General features: G+C 39.5%; 1 protein-coding gene across 2 annotated transcripts; it reads left to right on the forward strand.

Annotated features, from left to right (window-relative positions):
* The first annotated feature begins 5,386 nt into the window (after positions 1 to 5,386).
* On the forward strand, positions 5,387 to 19,775 carry dusp10 (dual specificity phosphatase 10). Of its 2 annotated transcripts, none has more exons than XM_065256495.2 (4): positions 5,387 to 5,564; positions 6,441 to 7,324; positions 15,113 to 15,481; positions 15,609 to 19,775. In XM_065256495.2, the coding sequence occupies exons 2-4, from the start codon at positions 6,520 to 6,522 to the stop codon at positions 15,872 to 15,874; spliced, it is 1,440 nt and encodes a 479-aa protein (XP_065112567.1). In that variant the 5' UTR covers positions 5,387 to 5,564; positions 6,441 to 6,519; the 3' UTR covers positions 15,875 to 19,775. The 2 variants fall into 2 exon arrangements, with proteins under 2 accessions (XP_065112567.1, XP_065112568.1); XM_065256496.2 differs by having other exon boundaries at positions 6,446 to 7,324.
* The last annotated feature ends 3,567 nt before the right edge of the window (positions 19,776 to 23,342 follow it).

Genomic DNA, 23,342 nt, shown 5'->3' on the forward strand with positions numbered 1-23,342 from the left:
ATTGCAGCACTTAAACATGAAAAAAGTCAGATTTTCATAATATGTCCGCTTTAAAACTTGACCAGGTCACACGAACATTTCAGCACATTAAGGATGTAAAGATAAACTTTTGTTGAAATGTGTATCTTTCTTCAATAGGGTTTTATTCATTCTCATCTAGACATGTGAGTAGGTGTAGGTCAGTGTTTAAGGGATAGTTCACCCTAAAAAATAAAATGCTGTCATAATTTACATTCCCTCAATTTCCAAACCTGTATTCATTTCTTTGTTTTGCTGAACCCAAAGGAAGATATTTGTAATCAAACAGGAAACAGGAGCCCCGATGACTTCTATAGTAGGAAAGAAAAATACTATGGAAGTCGATGATGCTCAAAAACGGTTTAGTTACAAACATTGTTTAAAATATTTTTCTTATTTTAGCAAAAAAAATAAATGTATACAGGTTTGTAACAACATAAGGGTTTGTAAATGATGACAGAATTTTTTTGTGAACTGTCCCTTTAACCCTAATAAGTCCCTTGGGGTCAATCATACCCCCAAGCCACTTTTCTTTAGTTAAAAACATGGTTCCCTTCATCACAGTGGAATAAGATTTTGTGACTTTTCCAGATTATCTGTCAAGATTCATATAAAAAACTGGGCTTGATTCGGTCGTTCTAAAGAGGTGTAAAAAAACTCACCAAAAGAGGCCCTTCGGGGGTAAAATTTAATTGAAATGAATGAGAAATGCAAAAAAATCTTTTTTTTTTTTTTTGTCAAAAAAACAATCAGTGCATCCAGAATAAATCTGAAAATTTCTTAAAAACAGAAAGGTAGGCCTGGTACTAGAGCACAAATGCAATTTAGAAAAGACATGCTCAATCACAAACAGACACACACACACAAACACACAAAGGTATGACTGCCACAGAGCGCATTTTTTACAGAATTTGGCCCAAAACAGCGATGGATGCAAAACAAAGATGTAAAATACTCACACACACACATGCACGCAAAAGCACACACAAAGACACAGACAGACACACAAACACACTTGCATTCATTAAAATTTCTGTGGCATTTTGTAAAAACAGACATTTCAAAATGCATCAAAAACTACAAAAAATTCTACGATTTGAAATAATATAAATTTTTTATGTCCTTTCTAATGTTTATATAAACATAAATTCACAAAATGTATCAGTAAAGTAGTGATGTGAGCAGTTGGCCACATACAGTGAAATAAAATGGGTCTCTATGGGCATCTGCTGGTCGAAATGATTTATTTCCTAAACTGTAATTCTTTTATGTTTTTTTCTAAACACCAAATGGCCGAATTCAACACATAACATCTAGATCAATATCTAAAAACTATGTAAATCAAATTTAGATCATAATTTATGTGAATTTTTCATAAAAAATGTATATTTAAAGGAACAATATGTAGGATTGTGGCCAAAACTGGTATTGCAATCACAAAACTTGTGGCTCAAACGGGTACTGCAATCACACAACTGGTGGCCAATACACAAAATGACAACATAAACATCAGTTGAGGACTGCAACTCAACTTTTTAAATGACAATATCCTGGCCAGACCACTGTTGTCAGTGATATAAGTATTTGAAATGAAAATTATTTCTTAATGTCTAGTGACATATCAGGGCCATTTTATAATTAATTTATATAAATGTCTTACATACTGTTCCTTTAATGTATATTTTACATGGTGAAGTTGAGGAATTTAGTGGTAAACAGGTACAAAAGTACTTCATATCTACCAAAACACAGCATTAATGTATAGATGAGAAGTAAACAAAAAATGTATATATTATTTGTATCAATAAAAATTTATATATTTTTTGTAATCACTCTTTTAATCTCTGGGGTCAATTTTACCCCCAAGGGACTCTAATGTATACAGGAAAATAGGGTCTTATGAAGGTTAAGTACACTTTGTAACATTTTGTCTTTGTGCTGAATGGTTTTTATCATCAGTTTGTAGCCCGTGTAGATTCAGACAGATGTAATATCTAAGTGGCACGTATGGCAGTTTTGCATGTTGTTTGTGACCATCTGAACACTGATACTGGGCAAAATGTTTACAGACGCTCAGACAAACTGCCTCCCCCACAACTGAATCACATATGTGATAATAATGAGAAATACTGAGTTCATACATTCATCAGCAGGGCTTTGCTTTCAGTCTCGCACTAAACTGCGTTTCAACACTTTTAATGGGTGAATCTCATCTCATAGCTGACAAAAATATGTTTTGCATTAAAAAATGTTAAATAACTTGTATAGTGACAATACACATTTAGTTGTAAACCAACATTTGGTCTAACTAACTATCCTGTTGCATCAGTCTTTAGAAAACAATAAATTTAGGTTAAATATGCCACCTTGTCACTTTAAACCATGTTGGCCATTCTGGTGTTTTTGAAATAAGATATAACTGATGTTTATTGATAGTAAAAAGTATTATGAAATGAAAAAGTCACACAAATCAGGTTGTTTGGATGGTTACATATCTCAATTTTTTTTTTAAATAAAATAATTAAAATCGCTCTTAATATTTAGCAGATGATCTAGATTTTATAAAGGTTATAAGCAGCAGATAAGTGAGCACATAACACCTCTGCACAAGAGGAAGTGCTGCTTAACTTCCTCTTCTAAATATCACACCGCATAACGTCAGTTTTTCCACTGACAGGCGCACCCGCTTATCTAAATATAATCTCATGCTTGCAATAAAATAAGATCGTTTTTGTAGGAGTGTCTATAATTAAATGAGAGATCTCACATTAACCCTTTTCATTTACTTATGCCAAATGTTTTTCTAATCTATTTGACAAAGTTTCTATTACAAACATAAGGCTGATAGTGTATATTTACACGTGGATTAATATGTGTCCTTTACTTATAAAGGCTTGTTTAAAGTCACTCCCTCTTTACAAATAAATTACGGCTGTTATAAGAACCTGTTAGGTGAAAGTGACTTTTTACAGTTAACTCTTTATGGGGGGGGGTTCCTGGACAGGGTTTAGCTTAAGCCAGAACTAGACCTTAGTTTAATAGGAAATATAACTAGATTTAGCAAACATGCCTTACTAAAAACATTACTTGTGTGCATTTTGAGGCACTGATGTACTTTAAGATATGTCAGTGCAAGTTGTTTTCAGTTTGGACAGCTCTTACAATTATTTTAGTCTAGGACTAACAGTCTAATCCCTGTCTGGGAAACCGCCCCTATATGTTTTACTTCTTTTTTTTTTTAGAGCATTATGACATGACGCATAATATGAGATCACACGATAAGAGACAGTGAATGTTGTCATGCCCATCTAAGAAAACAAAAGCACATCATTTCTGGAGTGATACACTTTATAGTCATGGGTTTATTATGGTGTTCTGATGTGTGTGTGTGTGTGTGTGTGTGTGTGTGTGTGTGTGTGTGTGTGTGTGTGTGTGTGTGTGTGACACCAGATAGGCTACTGGTATTTTATGTAGTTCCACATTGTTTAGAAGAACTGGAACTTTCATCATTAAGTTAATGGTGTGTGTTAAGTATACTTTAAACTAATCATTGAGTTAAAATTATTCAAATGTTAAAAGTTGTATAACATTTAATCTCAGAATTCTGACTTTAATCTCAGAATTCTGATTTTAATCTCAGAATTTGAATTCTGACTTTATTCTCAGAATTCTGACTTTAATCTCAGAATTCTGAGATTAAATATTCAGATTTTCAAAAAAAATCCAACACTTTACAAATGATGACCCTGCCTGAAGTCATGTTTTGTGATTTACTGTTTTCTACATAAAATCACAAAGAACATTTTGTAATAATATAATCTTGATATCTTTAATATCGACTAAGTTAAATCATTTCAAGGATTAAAATCAAACTTTGATGGTGCTATTCTCATCATTAGTTTAACTACACAATCACTATTATTAGTTGGCATTAAAAAACAGTGAAGAATATTTTCATAGCATTTATTAATCTTAATCTGTGTTAATTCGAACATTTACTAATACATCTGTTTACATTAGCTTATGTATAATAAAACTAACAATGAACATTACCAATAATAAAATGTCTAATGTTAGCTAATGCGTTTACAAATTGTAAAGGGGCCATGGCATGAAAATCTGACTTTTTCCATGTTTAAGTGCTATGATTGGGTCCCCAGTGCTTCTATCAACCTAGAAAATGTGAAAAAGATCAACCCAGTAACTTAGTTTTGGTAATCCATTCTCTTCAAGCACATGAAAAAATAGGTCGTTGAAATTTGGCTCTCCTTATGATGTCATAAGGAGCTTTTATTATAATAATACCACCCCTTAATCTGCACTATCCAATCACAGCACTGCCATTTAGTGCAAAGAAAAGCACAATTGAGTTTTAATTGCAACAAACCACCATCATTATGATCAGTGATTGAATTTCATCCCCTCATTTGCATTTTAAAGGACACACCCAAAATGACAAATTTTTGCACACACCTACAAAGTGGCAATTTTAACATGCTATAATAAATTATTTATATGGTATTTGAGCTAAAGACTTATTTGACATCTTAAAAAAGTCTTGTGCCATGGGCCTTTTAAAAAATGAGACCTTATTGTAAATAGCAAAATGTATTTAAATTTGTCTCTTAAATAAAGACTATATATATGTGTGTGTGTGTGTGTGTGTGTGTGCGTGCGTGCGTGTGCATAAAAACGGTTTCATCGGACACACGTGCGTTGTTGCGGTTAGTGTTTGGTCTGAACTTAACTTCCGGTCTCTGTTTGTTTAATGGTCTGGCTAGTGGCTAATCCCTGCTGAAAAAAAAAGAAAATTCTAATGGTTTCCATTAAAATACCGATAGGAACCATTAGCTTTTACCATTAAAACCACTACACTGTAGTGTGTTTTGGGCCATATTCCCATAGAACCAATAAAATTCCCAATAAAATCAATAGAATTTTCTGTAATGGTTTTATTGTTTTTTTCAGCAGGGATATGAACTCTGGAACAAATACCTAATCAAAAGTAAAAATAAAATAATCTGTAGTTACATTACATTATATTGAAAAATTATGAAAAAGACTCATACCAGTGTAAAACATCTTGTGTTTATGTATAATTTAAGTTTATACATTATTTTATTCTATTCACTGTGAAATATCATAAAATAATTATTTTAACATTTTATTCGGACTCTTTAATATTCTTTTCTTGTTAAACTAGATAATATAATTGATTTCGATTGAATTCTGTGCGTTCACACTTCCATGACGCGTTTAGAAAGCGGTTCCTCCGAGTTCTCCTCTGATTGGCGCACAATGACATCACCCTGCGCTCCCGCACGCGCGCGGCCGCTCACCGGCGGCAGCGCGCATCATCATTGGTTCGGGCACACGTCAGTCTCACGTGAGAGTCAAGCTGAGCCGCTAGTAACTCCAACTCAGTGCCGAAGATAGAGCAAAGCAGGACGGGAGGAAAATGTTGCGGGTCACGAGCTCCGGGACCGGCTGATCAGTAACCGACTTCACACACCGGAAGCCACACACGACTGATAATCCCGTTAAATGTGAGTCTGATCATCATATTATACTATTGAGTGTGCTTAGTAGTGGCTCAGAACGAAATATATGTAGTCTCAATGTATATAAATGATGCTTTTCTTATTATAATGTGATGTTTATTATACAATTGCACTGTTTTAGTTGTTTTTTAGTCATTGCAGGTTTTTTTAGATCTGCATAATCCAACCAGGCAGATTAATAAATATTAATTTATTTATTATATAGGATATATACTATTGATACTAGGTGCTTATAAGATTTTGTGTTTAAAACGATCAAAGTTAATTCCCCACCATTACTGTTATCAGTCTCATCCAGAGCTTGAGTTAAGATGTGATGGGTAGCTGACAGATTTGACAGGTGTGCTGTGCAATGAAAAGATTTGTAAATTGCATGCATTGTCAGCACATGAAATAATGATGATGTCTGGCCTTAGATGCAGAACCTTTCCATATTTTATTCCCAGCACGTCCACATGCTGTGTTTGGGAATGGGCTGTGTGGTCTTTTGAATTTAATGGGGTCAGCAATACGGTTTTGTACACCGAGAGGCCGTCAGGGCAATGAGATGCACGTTTGATAAGCATTCAAAATATATCCTGGATAAAAAAAATCTATAGACGTCAGTGAGTACAGGCTGTACTAAGTTCTCTGTGTTTGGATGATGCAGTGGTGTGCAGTTGTACGTTCGGAGATACTGTGGCTTTAAAAAAGTATTCGAACATATAAGGCACACTTTTGCATTTCGAGCAAAATCCATTTAAAAAAAAAACTTTTAATCAACTTTAAAGCGCAGGTGCAGTTGCATTAAAATGTTTCATAAAGTTTGACAAGAAGAAAGTCACGTGTCCATTAAAACTGAGCTTCTGATGTGTTTCTCAGTTCAGTCATCATCGTCGTTTCCTCCCAAGACTGGACGTCTTGAGTTCTCTGTGGAGCACCAGTCCTCTGAGGTCTCTCCATGCCTCCATCTCCACTCGACGACAGAATTGTGGTGGGGCTGCCAAGGCCTATAAGACCTCAGGACCTCCGACTCTGCCTGGACACCAGCTACCTGGAAGCCACCGTGGGCTCCGTGGATACCGTCAGCGAGACGACGGTCATCAGAAGCACCACAGTGGTGAAGATCCAGGCGACCAAGCTTTCGTATATGCCCTCGTCCAGCGGCTCCACGCGCTCGTTGACGTGTGGATGCACCAGTGCCAGCTGTTGCACCGTGACGACCTACGAGAAAGACGGGCAGACGCGGTCCCTGAGCCGGGTCAGCGCCAGCAGCCCCGATCTGAACTCTGGAGTCAGCTATGGCGTTCACCCCGTGCCCTCCGTGCCGTCGGCGGGCCGCAGCGAGGCGTACAGCGCTCCCAGTCTCACCTCCGCCGTGACCCGGGGCGGCATGCGGGTCATTCACCCTAGCGAGCTGGCGAGGAGGCTGATGCACTGCCCTGAGGGTCACCCAGTCGGCCCCGTGCCTGTGATCATCGACTGTCGGCCCTTCATGGATTTCAACAAGAGTCACATCAGGGGCGCGGTGCACATCAACTGTTCGGACAAGATCAGCCGCAGGCGACTCCAGCAGGGCAAGATCACGGTTCTGGACCTGATTTCTTGTCGTCAGAGTAAGGACTCCTTCAAGGGGATTTTTTCCAAAGAGTTGGTGGTGTATGATGAAACCACAGTCGACCCTGGACGGCTAACACCGTCTCAGCCTCTTCAAGTGGTCTTGGAGTCTCTGCGCAGGGAAGGAAAAGACCCCATCGTCCTTAAAGGTACTATTTGTAATTTTTGACTTTTACATGTCTCTAGCAGGTTTAAAAGATTTTGGCACGAGGTAATGCGCCAAAAGCGTTAACGTTTGTAAGATGGAGTCCTTCTTCAGTTTAAACATTTAGTTATCTTCTCTTATCTTGTGTGCTGCCCTTTAAATTTCACAAACATTTGAGTCCCACTACAGCTTTCAGAAATAGAAGCGGCTGAATTATTCATTTTTAGAAATGTGTTACCCAACACCTACTTTTAGTTTCACTGGCACATGAACATATGAAACATGAATCTGTACTTTCAAAGACAACGCCAAATTCATTTTACTCAATCCATTACTTGCCGTGGAATTTTTTTAACCTATGATTTTGAATAATAAGTCTCACTTTCACATGATACTTTCATAACTGTTATCTTGTTCTGTATTTGACGCCTTTGATAGCCTTACGTTAGTAGTTTAGTCTGGGTGAGATGAGATCAGGGTCTGAGATATAATGTTCAAAAATTCCTGTAACTTTAGTTGCTGCAAATGCAAATCGGTAAGTTTTTGTGACTGTACAAAGCACTTCAATATTTAATTTAGTTATGACTAGCTGTCTGCACGCAACATGCTATTGTTCACACTGTTGCACTTAATACATTTGCATGTTTTTTTATCAAAATGATGCACTAAATGTTTTATAGAAGGTTTCAGCAGTAACAACATAAACAAGCGGCTTTCCTGGTCAATGTGTAACTTTCGGTAAACTCCGCTAAGAATAAATAACAACAAAGTCCTTTTAAAGTAGTTTGTTTATATGACAGGCAAAATAAGCCTAATCCACACTTAGATTACCTAGGAAACAAGGTTCACTTCACAGTAAAGTTCGGACCAGACACGTATCACGTCACCGCACATGCGTCCGATGAAAATGTTTATAGAAACAATAACAGCGGTTTAGGGCTTTTCTTTGAATTTAAGGCACTTTCACGGCAAATCTTAATTACAAGATTTTAACGTGTAAAAACCATCCACGTCCTCGTAGAGCTCTCAATTACAGATAGACCGGGAATTTTTGAAAGCTACAACTCCGTCTTTGATTCCTACTATTACGGGATAGTAAAGGGTCCATTGAATGATCACTTTAGGATCTTGACGGAAGTAGTGGGTCATCCGGGTACTTTTCGCGTACTGTTTTTCTAAATACTATGAATTCTGACATACTACTTGCCTCGCCTACTGGTTTTTGCCTACTATATAGTTAGTATGGAAGTAGATGGTTTCAGATGCAGCCTTGGACAAACTAAAGTGAAACAGGAGTGATGACTGTTTCCTGAGTAATTCAAACATCAGAATTCAACTCATCTTTGCATTTAAGCATTTCTTTATTCATAATTTTTTTATGTGATATTTACGCTGTAGTTTAATTATTTGGTTCATTGATGCATCCTTTATTTAATTTGTTAATTCTGTGTAGCGCAACTAAACCCCGCCCTCTTGCAGTGAGTTGTGGGTAATATGAGTGTCCATGGATCTACACTTCGAATTTTTACCTAAAACAGTAGACCATCCGGGAACTTTATGGATACTCATTTTAACATACTATGGCTTGGGACATACTAATTCTAATTCTGGGGATATTCAATTTAGGATGGATAGTATGCAGATTGGGACGCAGGGCATGTTATTATTAGGGCTGTCAAAAGATTAAGTAAGGAATAATTGACGACGGGGCATTGAATTATAAGAAAATAATGCACACCCAAGGTGGTAATATGGCACGCGTTGTGCCGTTACACCGCAGGTGTGCATTATTTTTTAAAATAATTCAAAGGACCGAAGTCAATTATTCCTCTTATACCACAAACATTGCTCTGGTGCCTATTTTTAAGAAATTTGACAAGTTAGGTGTGAGGTTATCAAAAAATTATGCAAACCCACGGAACATTCTCAGCCAATCAGAATACAGCATTCAACAGAATTGTGATTAATCGCATACAAAATAAAAGTTTGTGTTTGCATAATATATTTGTATGTATTGTGTGTAGTTATTATTTATATATAAATACACGCATACATGTATTAATTTAATCCATCAATTTTTTATTTAAGTATATTTTTTAAATTTATATATAATATAAAACATATAAAAATATATATACACTCACGTAAATATTTCTTAAATACATACATGCATGTGTGTGTATTTATATATAAAAAATAATTTCAGACAGTGCACACATATATTATGCAAACACAAACTTTTATTTTGTATGAAATTACTTGTGAATAATCTTTTGACAGCCCTAGTTATTTTTATTATTACCTGGCGAGCTTTCGGTGTTATGCAATGTTTAGCATATGCATTTAAGGCGGGGTGCACAATTTTTGAGAAACGCTTTGAAAAAGGGAGTCGGGCCGAGTACCAAAACACACTTGTAGCCAATCAGAAGTAAGGGGCGTGTCTACTAACTGATATTGCTGCCTGGGTTGCGTATGTGTGGGGCGGGTCCATCAAAAGAAGGTCCAGATTTTATTTGGGTAGGGGCGTGCTTGTTTAGGTGATTTCGATAGTCAACGTTGGCTTTCAGAGATCGTGCACCCTGCCTTTAAAATTTAATTTAATTTTGTATATGTATGTGAGTTGAACGTCACGTGTTGTCATCTCGGAAATTATGAAGTGGTGTGAATGCAGCAATATTTTACAATATAAACATCGTTTGTTATTAAAAAATTTGTATATAACACATAAATAATACACAAATCGCATCAACTACAACGTAGTTGTAATACAACAAATAGTTGCTTTGCAAAAACAAACTGGAGTGGCATTTGGAGATAAACAAATAAGTGGGACAGTATATCTGTTATCTTTCCATTTGAGCACGGTGCAAGTGCTTACTGAGCTTTTGACTATTTGCGTCCAGTCCGGCACATACAGGCATACCCAGCTGCTATCACAGAGGGATTGCTCTGCTCATCTGACCCCTCGATGTGAGGGCCATGTGCCACCGCATGCCTGGGTTCCTGGCAGCAGCTGAGGGTGAAGAACGAGCTGTATGCTAGCGGCTGGGGTCGGTTACCATCTTTTCCTTGTTTGGCTGGTGTGGAGAGTCCAGGGAAGAGGGCAGAGCTCATCAGCCGGCTCGTGTCTCATCCGACATCATCCTGTGTGAGACCACACAGCCATGTGTCACAGCTCCATGGCTCTGGGCCAAAACCTAGTAAGCTGCCTGCTTGGACAGCATTTCTAGATGCACTACCAGCTGATCTAAAATGTAGACAGCGACAATATTGTTATTCTAGGAAAGTTGCCTTTGTGATGGGTTGTGTGATATGGCAATACTTGAAAGGTATAAATAAAATACTGAAATATAGATAATCATTTTTTAAAGTCGTATTAAAATAGCAATATATAATCTGTAACTTAAGTCTCTCAGGGTTCCCACGGGTTTTTGAAATCCTTGAAAGTTTGTGAATCTGGGGGAAAAAATTCAAGGCCCTGGGAAGTTTTTTGAAAATATACATAGATACAGGTCATTGAAAATGCTTGAAACTATTTTAGCAAGAAGCTTTCTGGAAAATTCCCTGTGTAGTGTAGGATAGACTTTTTAAGCACACATGCTAAACTGTTCGCTTTTAATGCTTATATCTTCTGTATGCGAATGTTGATTCATACCAAAATGCTTTTTTCTATAGTTGTGTTTGACACATGAAAACGTCTCGGGTTACGTATGTAACTGTTGTTCCCTGAGAAGGGAACGAGACACTGCGTCTCCCTTGCCATACTTCCTGCGTCCCTGTAACGCCGTCTTTGGCAATATTTCAGATAGCGATATACTTCCCGGCTCCCGCGTCACCCTGTCTTTGTCCTTAAGCCTCACCATTGGTTGAATTTGATATACACATTCAGACGCACTTACCCCTGGAGGCGTCCCCAAAGTGTCACTGCAGTGACACAGCGTGAGTTCCCTCGGAAGGGAACTGTAACAATGTATCTTAAAAGGTAACACGATGTAACCTTGCTCTCACTTGAAATGTGTCCCCACATTTAGTTCTTGAATTTGAGGGTATTGGACCTGGAAAGTCCTTGAAAGGTCCTTCAATTTGAAGGTAACTAAGGTGTGGGAACCTGGTCTCTCTATCGCCATCTCTGTCTGAAACATAAAATCCAACTTGACAGCAATAAATCTGGTTGAGGTGATTTTTTTATGTACTTGGTCGAATTTTTTTTAACCAAAAAAGTTACGGATTGTAGCTGTAAAGTCAAGCTCTACCAGAATTAATTCTTTATGTGGCAGTAAAGTATGTTAATATAGAAACAGTATGTCACCATATGCACCCATTAAGATGCTTTTCTAAACCCAAATGAGCTGTTTTGCTTTCTACATAAACAGCTGGAACCTCAACCAAACCACATGTGATTGATTTGGAACGCATCATGCGTCTAAATCCTTCGATTGGTCTGAGTCATTATTGTCCTAAATCTCATGTGGCTTTGTGGAAAGGCCAAGTATTTATTAATTTCTCCATCAATCAAGTAAACCTGGGCAGAGGTTTGACATTTGCATATGGCCTCTTATCTTTTAAGAGGTTTTCAGAAGCAAAAGATCTCTAATGTGAGTTTATCTTGTCTTTTTGGAAACGCATGGCTGTTTCTAATCATTTCATACATCTGCTCGCTCGACGTTTGCCAGTTTTTGAGTGGCAGACTTTGCGAACATCTGAGCAGCCAAATGTTGCTTTTGTTGTCATGCGTACTATATTCATGCTAACTTGGCATCTATGCTAACTAACGGTTTGTTTTGCTTATACTTTGGGTTAAAGATTTAAACAAACCCAGTCAACAACCACCTAGCAACCACCCAGAAGAACCCATATCAACATACTGAAAACAAAAATTAATAACTGATAGGAAGCAAACCCCCACACAGTTTATGGTGTTATTGTGCGTTTTGTGAACTGTTGTCATAGCCGGGCAGATGGTCGCTTCAGGTATTTTAGTCTTTGTGAGGGTGCGAGCCGAAGTGTTTGATTAACTGGTGCAGGTTTCACATTTGGTTAACTGAAATTTAACAGACAGTATCTTCCCACCCTTAGTTCATCAGATAAATGTTATTTGAGGAAGCACAGATGTCTAACACAAGTTAAACACTCATTATTCTGCTTGTTTGCTGAGTACAACAGATGTTTGCTTATAGCCGCCAACTATATAGCGGTGACTATCTTAATGTAATTTATAAAAAAATTATTTTTATGTCTCATGTATTTAGCTTAAACTTTTCATACGCTGGATTTCCATCACACAGATTTTATGCGCATTATGAAGTATCGCATAAGAAATTGTGAATTGCGAATAAAAATCCCTTAATTTGCAAAAACGTTTTTACATTCTCTTGAGGTGTTTTTGACTTATTTTTTGACTTAGTAAATGCGAATAATGTGAAATGAAAACGCATTTGCAGAATAAATTCTGACGTAGCAAACATTGATTGTCGAGCTGTATACACTGACGATGTCTTTCCCATATATGGAGCTCGACGTCATCGTAATGCCAAAAATTCAGCATTTCTTCTTTTGTGCACAGCATTCAGTTTGGAAATTACAAGCTGCACTGCTAGTAAATGTATCATTTGTCAAATATCTAAATGCAGTCCTGTCTCCGTTTTCTTGATGGAAACGCCTCTAATGCGCATTTGTTTGTTTTTCTTTTTTTGCGAATTTAAAAAGATTCACTTCACGTTTTGATGGAAACCCAGCTCTCGATACCAGAACAAAAATGCCTCTTATTTTATACTGACTAAGGTAGCGTGCTTACCAAAGCGTTTTCAATTGTTGTCAATGGAAGCGCCACGCTTTTCAAAAACGCTAGCAGCTGTCGGGTTTTTGCTACATAAATTATCGTGGTTTAAATGTTGTTAAAAATAATTGTTTAAAAATCTGGAAAAAAATTGTATAAACCAATAGTTAAAGTGCACTGTAAAAAGTAATACCTAGATCTAACTTATAAAAAGTGAGGCAAGTGACTGCATGGGAAGTTTTAGGTTGAGTCAACTTGCAACCTTTTTTAAGTATATTGAACACACTAACATTACTTAATATGAATGCAATAAAATTGAGTTGAGTTAACTAATTGTACTAGTATTACTCAGTTAGATAAACCTACTTTTGTTGGTACAGGTAACATATTTATGGTTAGTTGTTTTTTATGCCGTGAGATGAGGGCTAGAAACGTTTATTCAAACAACGCACCCACTCAGTTTCGTATTGGGCAGCTGTAAAGCGCGACATACTTCAGTATGCAGTCTATGCACAAGCACCAGTCTTCTGAACTTCTAACATTAAACACTAACAAGTCTTTCTTTTTAGTTAAAAACAAAACAAAAAAAGTTTCAATTCAAATTTCACTCTCCAAATGCAGTCCCATGCAAAGCATGCTGGGAACTGCAAGTCCACTGCCTAGTTAGTTGTGTTTACTAAAATAATTCATGTAGTTTTAACACAAAATTATTAAGTTAATTTCTTTCTTACAAATTTAAATCGATTATAGATAATAAAATTAAGTTGAATTTACTCAATAATGTGTTCATATAGAATTAATCAATTTATTCCAATTTTTATTTTATTTTAACTCATATTTTGATTAAAAAACAAGAATAAAATTTTTAAATACAGTTTACTCAATTTATTTTTGTTAAATCTACTAAGGCACAGAAACACTTTTTACAGCGTGACATCCTAACCCAAAACACAAATCTAACCCCAAACCCAAGCGACAATTGTTTAAAAATACGGAAAAAAATTGTATAAACCAATAGTTAAAGTGACATCCTAACCCAAAACACAAATCTAACCCCAAACCCAAGCAACAATGGTTTAAAAATAGGAAAAAAATTGTATAAACCAATAGTTAAAGTGACATCCTAACCCAAAACACAAATCTAACCCCAAACCCAAGCGACAATTGTTTAAAAATACGGAAAAAAATTGTATAAACCAATAGTTAAAGTGACATCCTAACCCAAAACACAAATCTAACCCCAAACCCAAGCGACAATGGTTTAAAAAAAAGGGAAAACAATTGAGTAACCAATACGTGAAACTGGCGCGGAAAATAAGGCTGTGACACGGATAAATGAGCAAAATATTCCTTGACTATACCACGGAACTTTGTGAGATCATGTTGCTGTCACAATTATGAAATTTGGCTGACGGTTAATTTTCTAATAAATTGTGCCGATTATGATGATTAATTGCCTGTTTTAGGGCCGTTTAATCCTCATAGATTTTTTTTGTTTGTTCATGAAACAATTTTCACACATTTGATTATTTAAATTAAATATTTTGCAAGGTTTCCTTCCTCAATTCCTTAAACATCCTTAAGATTAACATCCTTTACTTTTTCCTAAATTTGCAATTGCTGTTTTGGAAATGTATGTTTTACCTGGCAGTTCATACTGCTTTTCAAAGTTTTGCAGCATTTCTTTAAATCCACTGTATTAAATGGCTTTGCAATGTATCGCGTTACATTATCAAACGCTCTCGTTTATACAGCTGCTGCAGCTCCCCCTTCTGTTTTTTAAAGAGATGTGCAATCATTGCGGTGATCTGAAATCACTGCGATGAGGTCAAACAATCGCGATGTGACAATTATTTAATCATTGTGACAGCCCTATTTTCATGTACACTAAATGCATAAATCCAATCCAAAAATTCCGTAAATAATAATGATGATTTATGTAGTTATATTGAACTTGATTTTTAAATTCAGCTAGCTGTGCTTTATGCATTAACATCTTGTGGTCATGTGTCATAGGTGGTCTTGCTGGTTTTCGACAGAGCCATGAAGATCTATGCGAAAACTCTCTTCAACCGATGGAAGGGCAGGACGGCAGTACCGCCATGGGCCTGACGGGGGCGCTACCTCATTCTATACCCTCCACACCAGATATAGAGAATGCAGAGGTGACTGCAGTCCTCCCCTTTCTGTTCCTGGGCAATGAAAGAGACGCTCAAGACCTGGAACTAATGCAGCGGTTAAACATCGGGTACATCCTCAACGTGACTACGCATCTGCCGCTCTACCACTACGACCTCGGGCACTTCAACTACAAACGTTTACCGGCCACCGACAGCAACAAACAGAACCTGCGGCAATATTTTGAGGAGGCGTTTGAGTACATAGGTATGACTTATTTCCTGTGTTTGATTTCATGATGACGTACACACATTAGTATAATAACTTCCTCTCTTCCAGTATGGTTGTTTGTGGGTTTCTGAGGCCTGAAGTGATTTGTTTTGTTTCTTAATAGAAGATGCTCAGCAGGCCGGTCAGGGCCTCCTCATTCACTGCCAGGCCGGTGTGTCTCGTTCGGCTACCATCGTCATCGCCTACCTGATGAAGCACAGCTGGATGACCATGACAGATGCCTACAAGTTTGTCAAGTCTCGACGGCCTATCATCTCCCCCAACCTCAACTTCATGGGTCAGCTTTTAGAGTTTGAAGAAGATCTTAACAACGGCGTCACTCCACGTATACTCACGCCCAAACTCATAGGCGTCGAGACGGTCGTATAGCATCTCCTTCTGAGCAGTCTGCAAGATGATATCCATTCATTAGGGATCTTTTATTTGAGCTAAATAAGGATTTCCACTTCAGGATATCCTTAAGTGGCCATTTAAGGCCTTTTTTCCTTCACTCTCGTGAATTTCGAGATGAGGATTGGGTGTCAAGATAAACACTGTGTTTTGCGGTCATGTGCACTTGGCCGCTGGTGCTTGCTTTAGCTCCAAGGGGAGAGAAAAGATTAAGGCTTTTGGTATGCCAGTATTCTAATTTTATTTTTATACAGGAGAGCGACCGCTGGCACGGCCATGACAAGCCTACGGTGGCTTCACTGTGCAATAATTTCTGAGCGGAAAGCATCCGGCGGAGCGATGTGTACTGTATATAACCATTTGTGAGGAAGACTTTTACGTGACCTCGTTGCATACATTTTCATTGGAGTCGAGTTTAATGTGGACCTGATCGTCTCTGTGCTGACGATTTGTGGCTTTCATCTTCACAGCATAAAACACCTGAAACCAGCGTATGAGTGCCAGTCTGTGTAAGGGTTTTTACCATAATCATGATTATCTCTGACAATCACAACTACTTATTTTAACAAGTCCATTACAAAGAAATAACTGCATGATAAGTAAAAGAATATGGACCAGTACAAATATATATATTTAATATTAAATTATATAGTTATAATAACCATTTGCTTGAAGATATAAAGAACAATTGAATGTTTACCCTGATATTTTCCATATGATATATAAGTAAATGAAGATATCTCCAAAAATGAGAAAATATTTGAAAGATTGAAAGCTTACAGTGTGCAAATATAATATATGTGTGCATATAACTTCATATGGATTATAATTGTGTTAAGCATTTTTATCATTTTTGGAGTTTGTATGGAAAAGCTTCTGTTTTACTGAGAAAAGACATTTGTAAATGACATAAGGGTTGGTAAAAACTGTTTCCTTTAAAGGGTATCTCGACTATAAAACGTTATACTTTATTTGCCTTCTACTACTGAAATCCATTGATTGAAATTTTTTAAAATGTCATTACTTCAAAAAATCCCAACATTTCATACTCATTTTAAGCTATAGAGGCCGCTATTATGTTTTGCGCATGTTTTCTCATTCTGGGTCAATGACGTGTAACTGTTAATACCAGATGCGAATGAAGCAAATAAATTACTATATTCGCGTGTAGTTGGACCCTTGTAAAATTTTAAGTTAACTCGTAAATTCTGATGCGAACTTGATGCAATTTGCCAGCTTTAACTAAATTTTAGTCTCAGTATGTATATATATATAATAGCTCAAACTGAGTAAAAGGTTTAGTAAACTGTAGTAATATTTCACAACAAAAATTATGGTGCGTTCATACCAGACGCGCATGATTTACATGTTAAGTCAATGCAAAGACTCGATAGACGCAATACACACAAAATCATTGTCACTGTGTCTGGACACCTGGAGCTGTACAACACATCTTTGTACTTTTTTTTAAAAACAGAAAAGTATGAAGATGTGTCATACAGCTCCGTATTTTTTAAGGCATTGCGCCACTTACTGTCTGTGTGCATTTTTAACTCTCATCTTCTGCTTCACAAGGCAGGCAACTGTTTGTTTCTCGGATGGCCAGCTACACCCGGTAGATGAACGTAGATACTCAACACGACTGCATATCAAAATTCCGATTGGATGGAATGTTGATTGACATTGGCTTAGCCCAGCCAAAATCCAACCCAGGTGGATAACTTGCCAGTTTCGAAAATGAACGTAGCAAATGGGTGACGTCGTATCGTTCAGTAGTGCTGTTGCAGTTGATCCGTACGGATGACAACCCACGGTTTGGCTCGCATGTGATTCCCAGATTAATACGCAAATTTAAATAGGAAAAGTTTATCATTTGCACATGTTTCAAAGGCTTGCAAATGTTAACACTCAAGTGATTTAAAAAAATGTAACCGCAAAAAGGCGCTAAAGTAAGCAGCTTTCTGTATGCACGTGTGGTTTAATGTGTCCGGTCCAGCTCCAGTCAGGCGTGATTCAATTCAATTTTATTTATATAGCGCTTTTCACAATTGTTAATTGTTGCAAAGCAGCTTTACATGAGTAGATGTAGAGGAGAACACAGAAAATCAAGAGATAATATAAGAAGTAGAATATAGCGGCTAAGGTTAAACCGTACAAGCGAGCGTATTAATAATGTAACGTATACAGTAAAGTGCTAAGTTAAGCCAAAGTTGGCTGGCTCTCCCTAGGACGAGAAAACCCGGTGGGAAAAACTCCTAGAAGGACAAAAACCCTTGGGAGAAATTAATATATATTTATATCTATAGACACGGTAGGGATAGGAAGCGGGTAAGCGGATTAAACTGGTCAAACTGGTCAATCATCCCTGTATGCCTTTCAACGATCTGAACTCTTGATGTGTACATTTTAGGAAGTTGCGTCACTGTGTCTCATAGTGTAATCGATTAAAATACATTTGGTGAATAGAGCAATGAAAAACAACTTAAAGTTTTTATGTGGGATGACTTTATACTGCGCCGTTTAAAATTCGCCCTCCGTCTTTGTGTGTGCACTTCAGGGGCGTCGCTAGTCCCCTTTAAATGGGGCACGTGCCCCATTGTAAATCTTTTTTGCCCCGGTGTAAATCTCGAGTTTAAATTTTAGCAGTTAACTAGTGCAATTGTTTCAAAAAACGGATCTGTATGCAATGTAGTTATACTTGTAAAAGCGACGAAGCAGTCGCATTGACGCATTCACGCATGTAACCATGTCCGCACGCGTCTTTGCATTCATCCGCACACAACCGCATTCAAAAGGTGATGCCACGCGACTGAGTTAGCTAATGAAAACATGACGAGACTAAAGTAAGTTTCTAAATAATAATGCTAATCTTATTTTGACTCGATCATTATTGGCTTCTGTAGATGTACATCAGAAATTTTTGTGCAAAGCAGGGAAAGGGAAGAAGAAAGGAGAGATGATGAGTTTACATCGCTGTAGCATTAATAAAATGGGTTTTGTTTGCAACCTTTTGACGTCACGATTTGTGATGTAAACAAAATGGAGGCGTCCGAATTAAAAGATTTTATTAAAGTTTTTAAAAACTATTCCATTTAATTTCACATTCATATAGCCAATCCCAGTGTTAATCTATTAAGCCATACATGTGTTTATAGTTGGGGTACCCTTTTAACATCATAAAACATTCAGTCTGTTTATCTCTTCACATATCTGATAGCGATAGGCTCCGGGGCGGATCCGTATCAGGTCTGCTTCGAAGGTGGCAGCTTCGGTCCAGAGCCTATTACTATTGTAATTCTGCTCATGTTGGTATGTTTTCACAGTGTTGAACTTCTTCTCTGTTACACACTTCAGACTTTGTCGTCAGTAATTCTCCCTCTATTGGTGCCTTACCTCATGACTACTCGTGACGTTTTTTTCGAGTGGGCAATGATATGAATTTCTTTTTAATGTGTTAGATCAGGAGGCCCAGTGTCCTGAACTTTAGCTCCACCACACCTGTGTGTAGTGTTTCAGGTGTGTTTGATCATGGATGGAGCTAAACTCTGCAGGACAATGGACTTTAACACCATTATTATGGGGCTGGTTATACGTCATGCTAATGGGGCTAAGTTATAAACTGAAGAAGTTATAAATAAATAAGAGCAAGTTCTTATTTCCCATGAAAAACTCAAATGCTGTGAATTAACAAACTCTGGGTTTGTCTAAATATTGAAATACAAAGTGTACAAGAGAAATTATTTTTCATTGTGTAATCTCTCAACATTTAAAATGTTTTCTATATAAAGTTTTATTATTTAGCTTTACACAAATTTTCTCACTTTGGCATAATACTACTTTTAAAAAAAGTAATACTACTAGACGGTAACCTTTAGTAGGTAAAACGCTTAGGTTACTCATGTAACCCCGGTTCCCTGAAATAACGGGAACGAAGCATTGCGTCAGTTTGCTGACGCTATGGGGGGAAACTCCTGTTTACTCCGTGATTGAAGCCTATTGGTTAACGTCTGTAGAAAATACAGACCAATGACGTTTGAGCCCGCGCGGGGGCGTGGCACACGTCCCTATATAAGCCGGTGAAATACGTCAAGAGCTCATTATTATTCGACTGAAGCGCGCAGCCGAATAACACTCGCTGCGTAGACGTTTGTAGCACGGCCAGCGACGCAATGCTTCGTTCCCGTTATTTCAGGGAACCGGGGTTACATGAGTAACCTAAGCGTTCCCTTTCAATACGGTTCACTTCGCATTGCGTCAGTTTGCTGACGCTATGGGGGAACGTAATCCCATCCCGCCGTGCATACACAACGGACTGAGGTGCCCTTACCGGAGAGACACTGCATGTGGCCCTAACCCAGCATATACATAGCTCTAGCGAGCGCAAGTGTAAGCACCATATATGAGACAGTAATACGCATACAGTGAAGTTTCTAAACGCACCATGATGCATATACAATAGAGCACGAGACGGCGGGTTCCCTGAGCGCGCCGCGAGCTGTGCATGATTTATTAATAGGTAGCCATGACGGTGAGCTAGCAACGCACCGTGAAGGCATACAGAAACGCAATCGCGTGAATCATTAAGCCGATAAGACCTGTGCTTGTAAGGCAGGGACATCCAGGCTATAAAATCTGACAAACGTAGACGGCGAGGACCAGCCGGCCGCGTTACAAATGTCAACGATAGAAATCCCCGTAGACCAAGCCCAAGATGAAGCCATACCCCTCGTGGAGTGAGCTTTTAAACCAACTGGACAATGTTCATTCAGGGAGGCGTAAGCCAAAGCAATGGCTTCGACGATCCATTTAGATAGCCTCTGTTTAGTGAGCGGCATACCTAAGGAATGTTGTGCGAAGCTTACGAACAGCTGATCTGACTTGCGGTATGAGGCAGAACGGTCCGTGTATATTCTTAACGCTCTGACGGGGCAGAGCGTGTTCGGGGTTTGTTCGCCGTCCGCCGTTGGAAGGGCGAGAAGTGAAACCACCTGAACTCTAAATGGCGTGGTCAAAACTTTAGGAATGTATCCCGCTCTCGGTCTAAGGATCACTTTGCTATCGTTAGGACCGAATTCCAGACACGACGGGTCAATTGAAAACGCGTGTAAATCGCCCACTCGTTTAACCGATGCCAACGCCAGGAGGAGAGCGGTTTTAAACGAGAGAGCGCGCAGGTCAGCCTGCTCGAGGGGCTCGAAAGGGGGACCGCGCAGCGCTTTCAGGACCGTGGACAGATCCCAAGACGGGACCGTGTTAGGTCGCGGTGGGTGTAGTCTGCGAGCGCCTCTGAGGAATTTAATGATTAGATCATGTTTTCCCACGGTGCGACCGGCGATAAGGGCGTGATTCGCCGTTATCGCCGCCACATACACTTTAAGCGTCGAGGGCGCGCGACCGCTGTCCAGCATTTCCTGCAGAAAGGAGAGAATATGCTCCACTTCACAGGTGTTTGGGTTTAAGTCTTTCGTCGTGCACCAATCAGAAAAAATAGACCACTTTTGAGCGTAAAGGCGCCTGGTAGATGGGGCCCTAGCTTCAGTTAGAGTATTTAACACTCGTCCTGAAAGGCGTGAAGGTTGCCATTCAGAGACCAAACGTGTAGATTCCATAGCTCCGGCTGTGGATGCCATATCGTCCCTCTCGCCTGAGATAGGAGGTCTTTCCTCAGCGGTACTGGCCATGGTGCTGATGTTTTCAGCTGCCATAGGTCGGGGAGCCACGGTTGATTGTGCCAAAACGGAGCGACCAGAATTATCGCGCATTTCGTCTCTCTTATCCTCTGAAGGACCTGTGGTAACAGGGCCACCGGAGGAAAAGCATACAGAAGACACGCCGGCCATGCTTGCGACAGGGCATCGTGATGTCTCGAGAAGAAGATCGGGCAATGCGCGTTCTCGTCTGATGCAAACAGATCGATCTCCGCCCGGCCGAAGACGGTCCATATTCTCTCGACCGTCTGAGGATGCAGTCTCCATTCTCCCGGCGGCGGACCGTTGCGCGAGAGAATGTCTGCACCCGTATTGGCTACACCCGGTACGTGAGTCGCTTTTAACGAACGTACGTTCGCGTGAGCCCATAATAAAAGCCGTTTCGCCAGCCTGGATAGGGAGCGAGATCTCAGCCCTCCTTGGTGGTTTATGAACGAAACCACCGTCATACTGTCCGACCGCACTAGAACGTGTTGATGTTGGAGTTTCGGTCGAAAGTGTCGTAGCGCTAAGATAACCGCCCACATCTCGAGGTGGTTGATATGTAGCTGAGACAACTGGTTGTTCCACGCACCGAAGGCGAGCTCGCCGTCGCAGTGAGCGCCCCAACCCGTCGCAGACGCATCCGTAGTCACCACTTTCCTCCTGCTCACGGAGCCGAGCTCCGTGCCCGAGAGGAAAAGGTGAGGGGATGTCCATATCGAAAGCGCTTTCACGCAGCTGTACGTGATTTTGATTAATAAGCGGCCCGACAACCAAGCACGGGGCGGAACTTTCGCTTTCAACCAAAACTGAAGCGGCCTCATGAACAGCATTCCCAACGGTATTAGTGGGGATGCTGCTGCCATCAGACCCAGCATTTTCTGGAATCGTTTGAGAGGGAGATGTGAACCCGCTTTGAACGATGCCGCCTCGCGTCTGACCGTGAGCGCGCGTTCCTGTGTAAGCCATGCCCGCATCTTTAATGAGTCGAGCGTCGTGCCTAAGAACGTGATTCGCTGCGTGGGGGTGAGCAAACTCTTCTGGAGGTTGATTTTGAACCCCAAATTCTCCAAATGCTGGAGTACAACGGTCTTGTGCGCAGTAATTTCCCTCTCTGACTGTGCCAGAATAAGCCAATCGTCGAGGTAATTCAATATGCGGATGCCGCTCTGTCTGAGAGGGGCGAGAGCCGCATCCGCACATTTGGTAAATGTGCGTGGTGCCAGAGATAATCCGAAGGGCAGAACTTTGTACTGGTATGCTGTCCCGTCGAACGCGAATCTTAGGAACGGCCTGTGACGTGGCGCTATCGGAATGTGAAAGTAAGCGTCTTTCAGATCCACTGATATGAACCAATCGCCCGGTCGAATTAACGCCATGATTCGTCTGGCTGTAAGCATTTTGAACGGCCGTTTGGCAAGAGCGCGATTCAAAACGCGTAGATCCAATATCGGTCTGAGGCCGCCGTCTTTCTTTGGAACGAGAAAATAACGACTGTAAAAGCCTGATTCGCTTTGATCCGCCGGGACCGTCTCTATCGCGTCTTTTAGTAATAAAGAACGCACCTCTTCCCTGAGGATCTGTATACGATCGTCTGGGACAGTGGTGTAGAGAACGCCGCGAAACCGGGGTGGTCTCCGGGCGAATTGAAGTGAATAACCGTGTTGGATTACGTTTAGAATCCAGCCCGGCATACCGGGGGTGGATTGCCAAACGTGAAATTTGACGGCGAGCGTCGATATGCTTATGGACGTTAA

This window comes from Paramisgurnus dabryanus, chromosome 12 (genome assembly GCF_030506205.2).
Source record: "Paramisgurnus dabryanus chromosome 12, PD_genome_1.1, whole genome shotgun sequence".
In the NCBI taxonomy this organism is placed as follows: domain Eukaryota; kingdom Metazoa; phylum Chordata; class Actinopteri; order Cypriniformes; family Cobitidae; genus Paramisgurnus; species Paramisgurnus dabryanus.

What these genes read in the sequence shown, in the direction of transcription:
- dusp10 (XM_065256495.2), top strand. Translation starts at nt 6,520, where the DNA reads ATGCCTCCATCTCCACTCGACGACAGAATTGTGGTGGGGCTGCCAAGG. An exon ending in AGACCCCATCGTCCTTAAAG is followed by an intron (nt 7,325 to 15,112) that starts GTACTATTTGTA and finishes CATGTGTCATAG; the next exon opens with GTGGTCTTGCTGGTTTTCGA. An exon ending in GGAGGCGTTTGAGTACATAG is followed by an intron (nt 15,482 to 15,608) that starts GTATGACTTATT and finishes GTTTCTTAATAG; the next exon opens with AAGATGCTCAGCAGGCCGGT.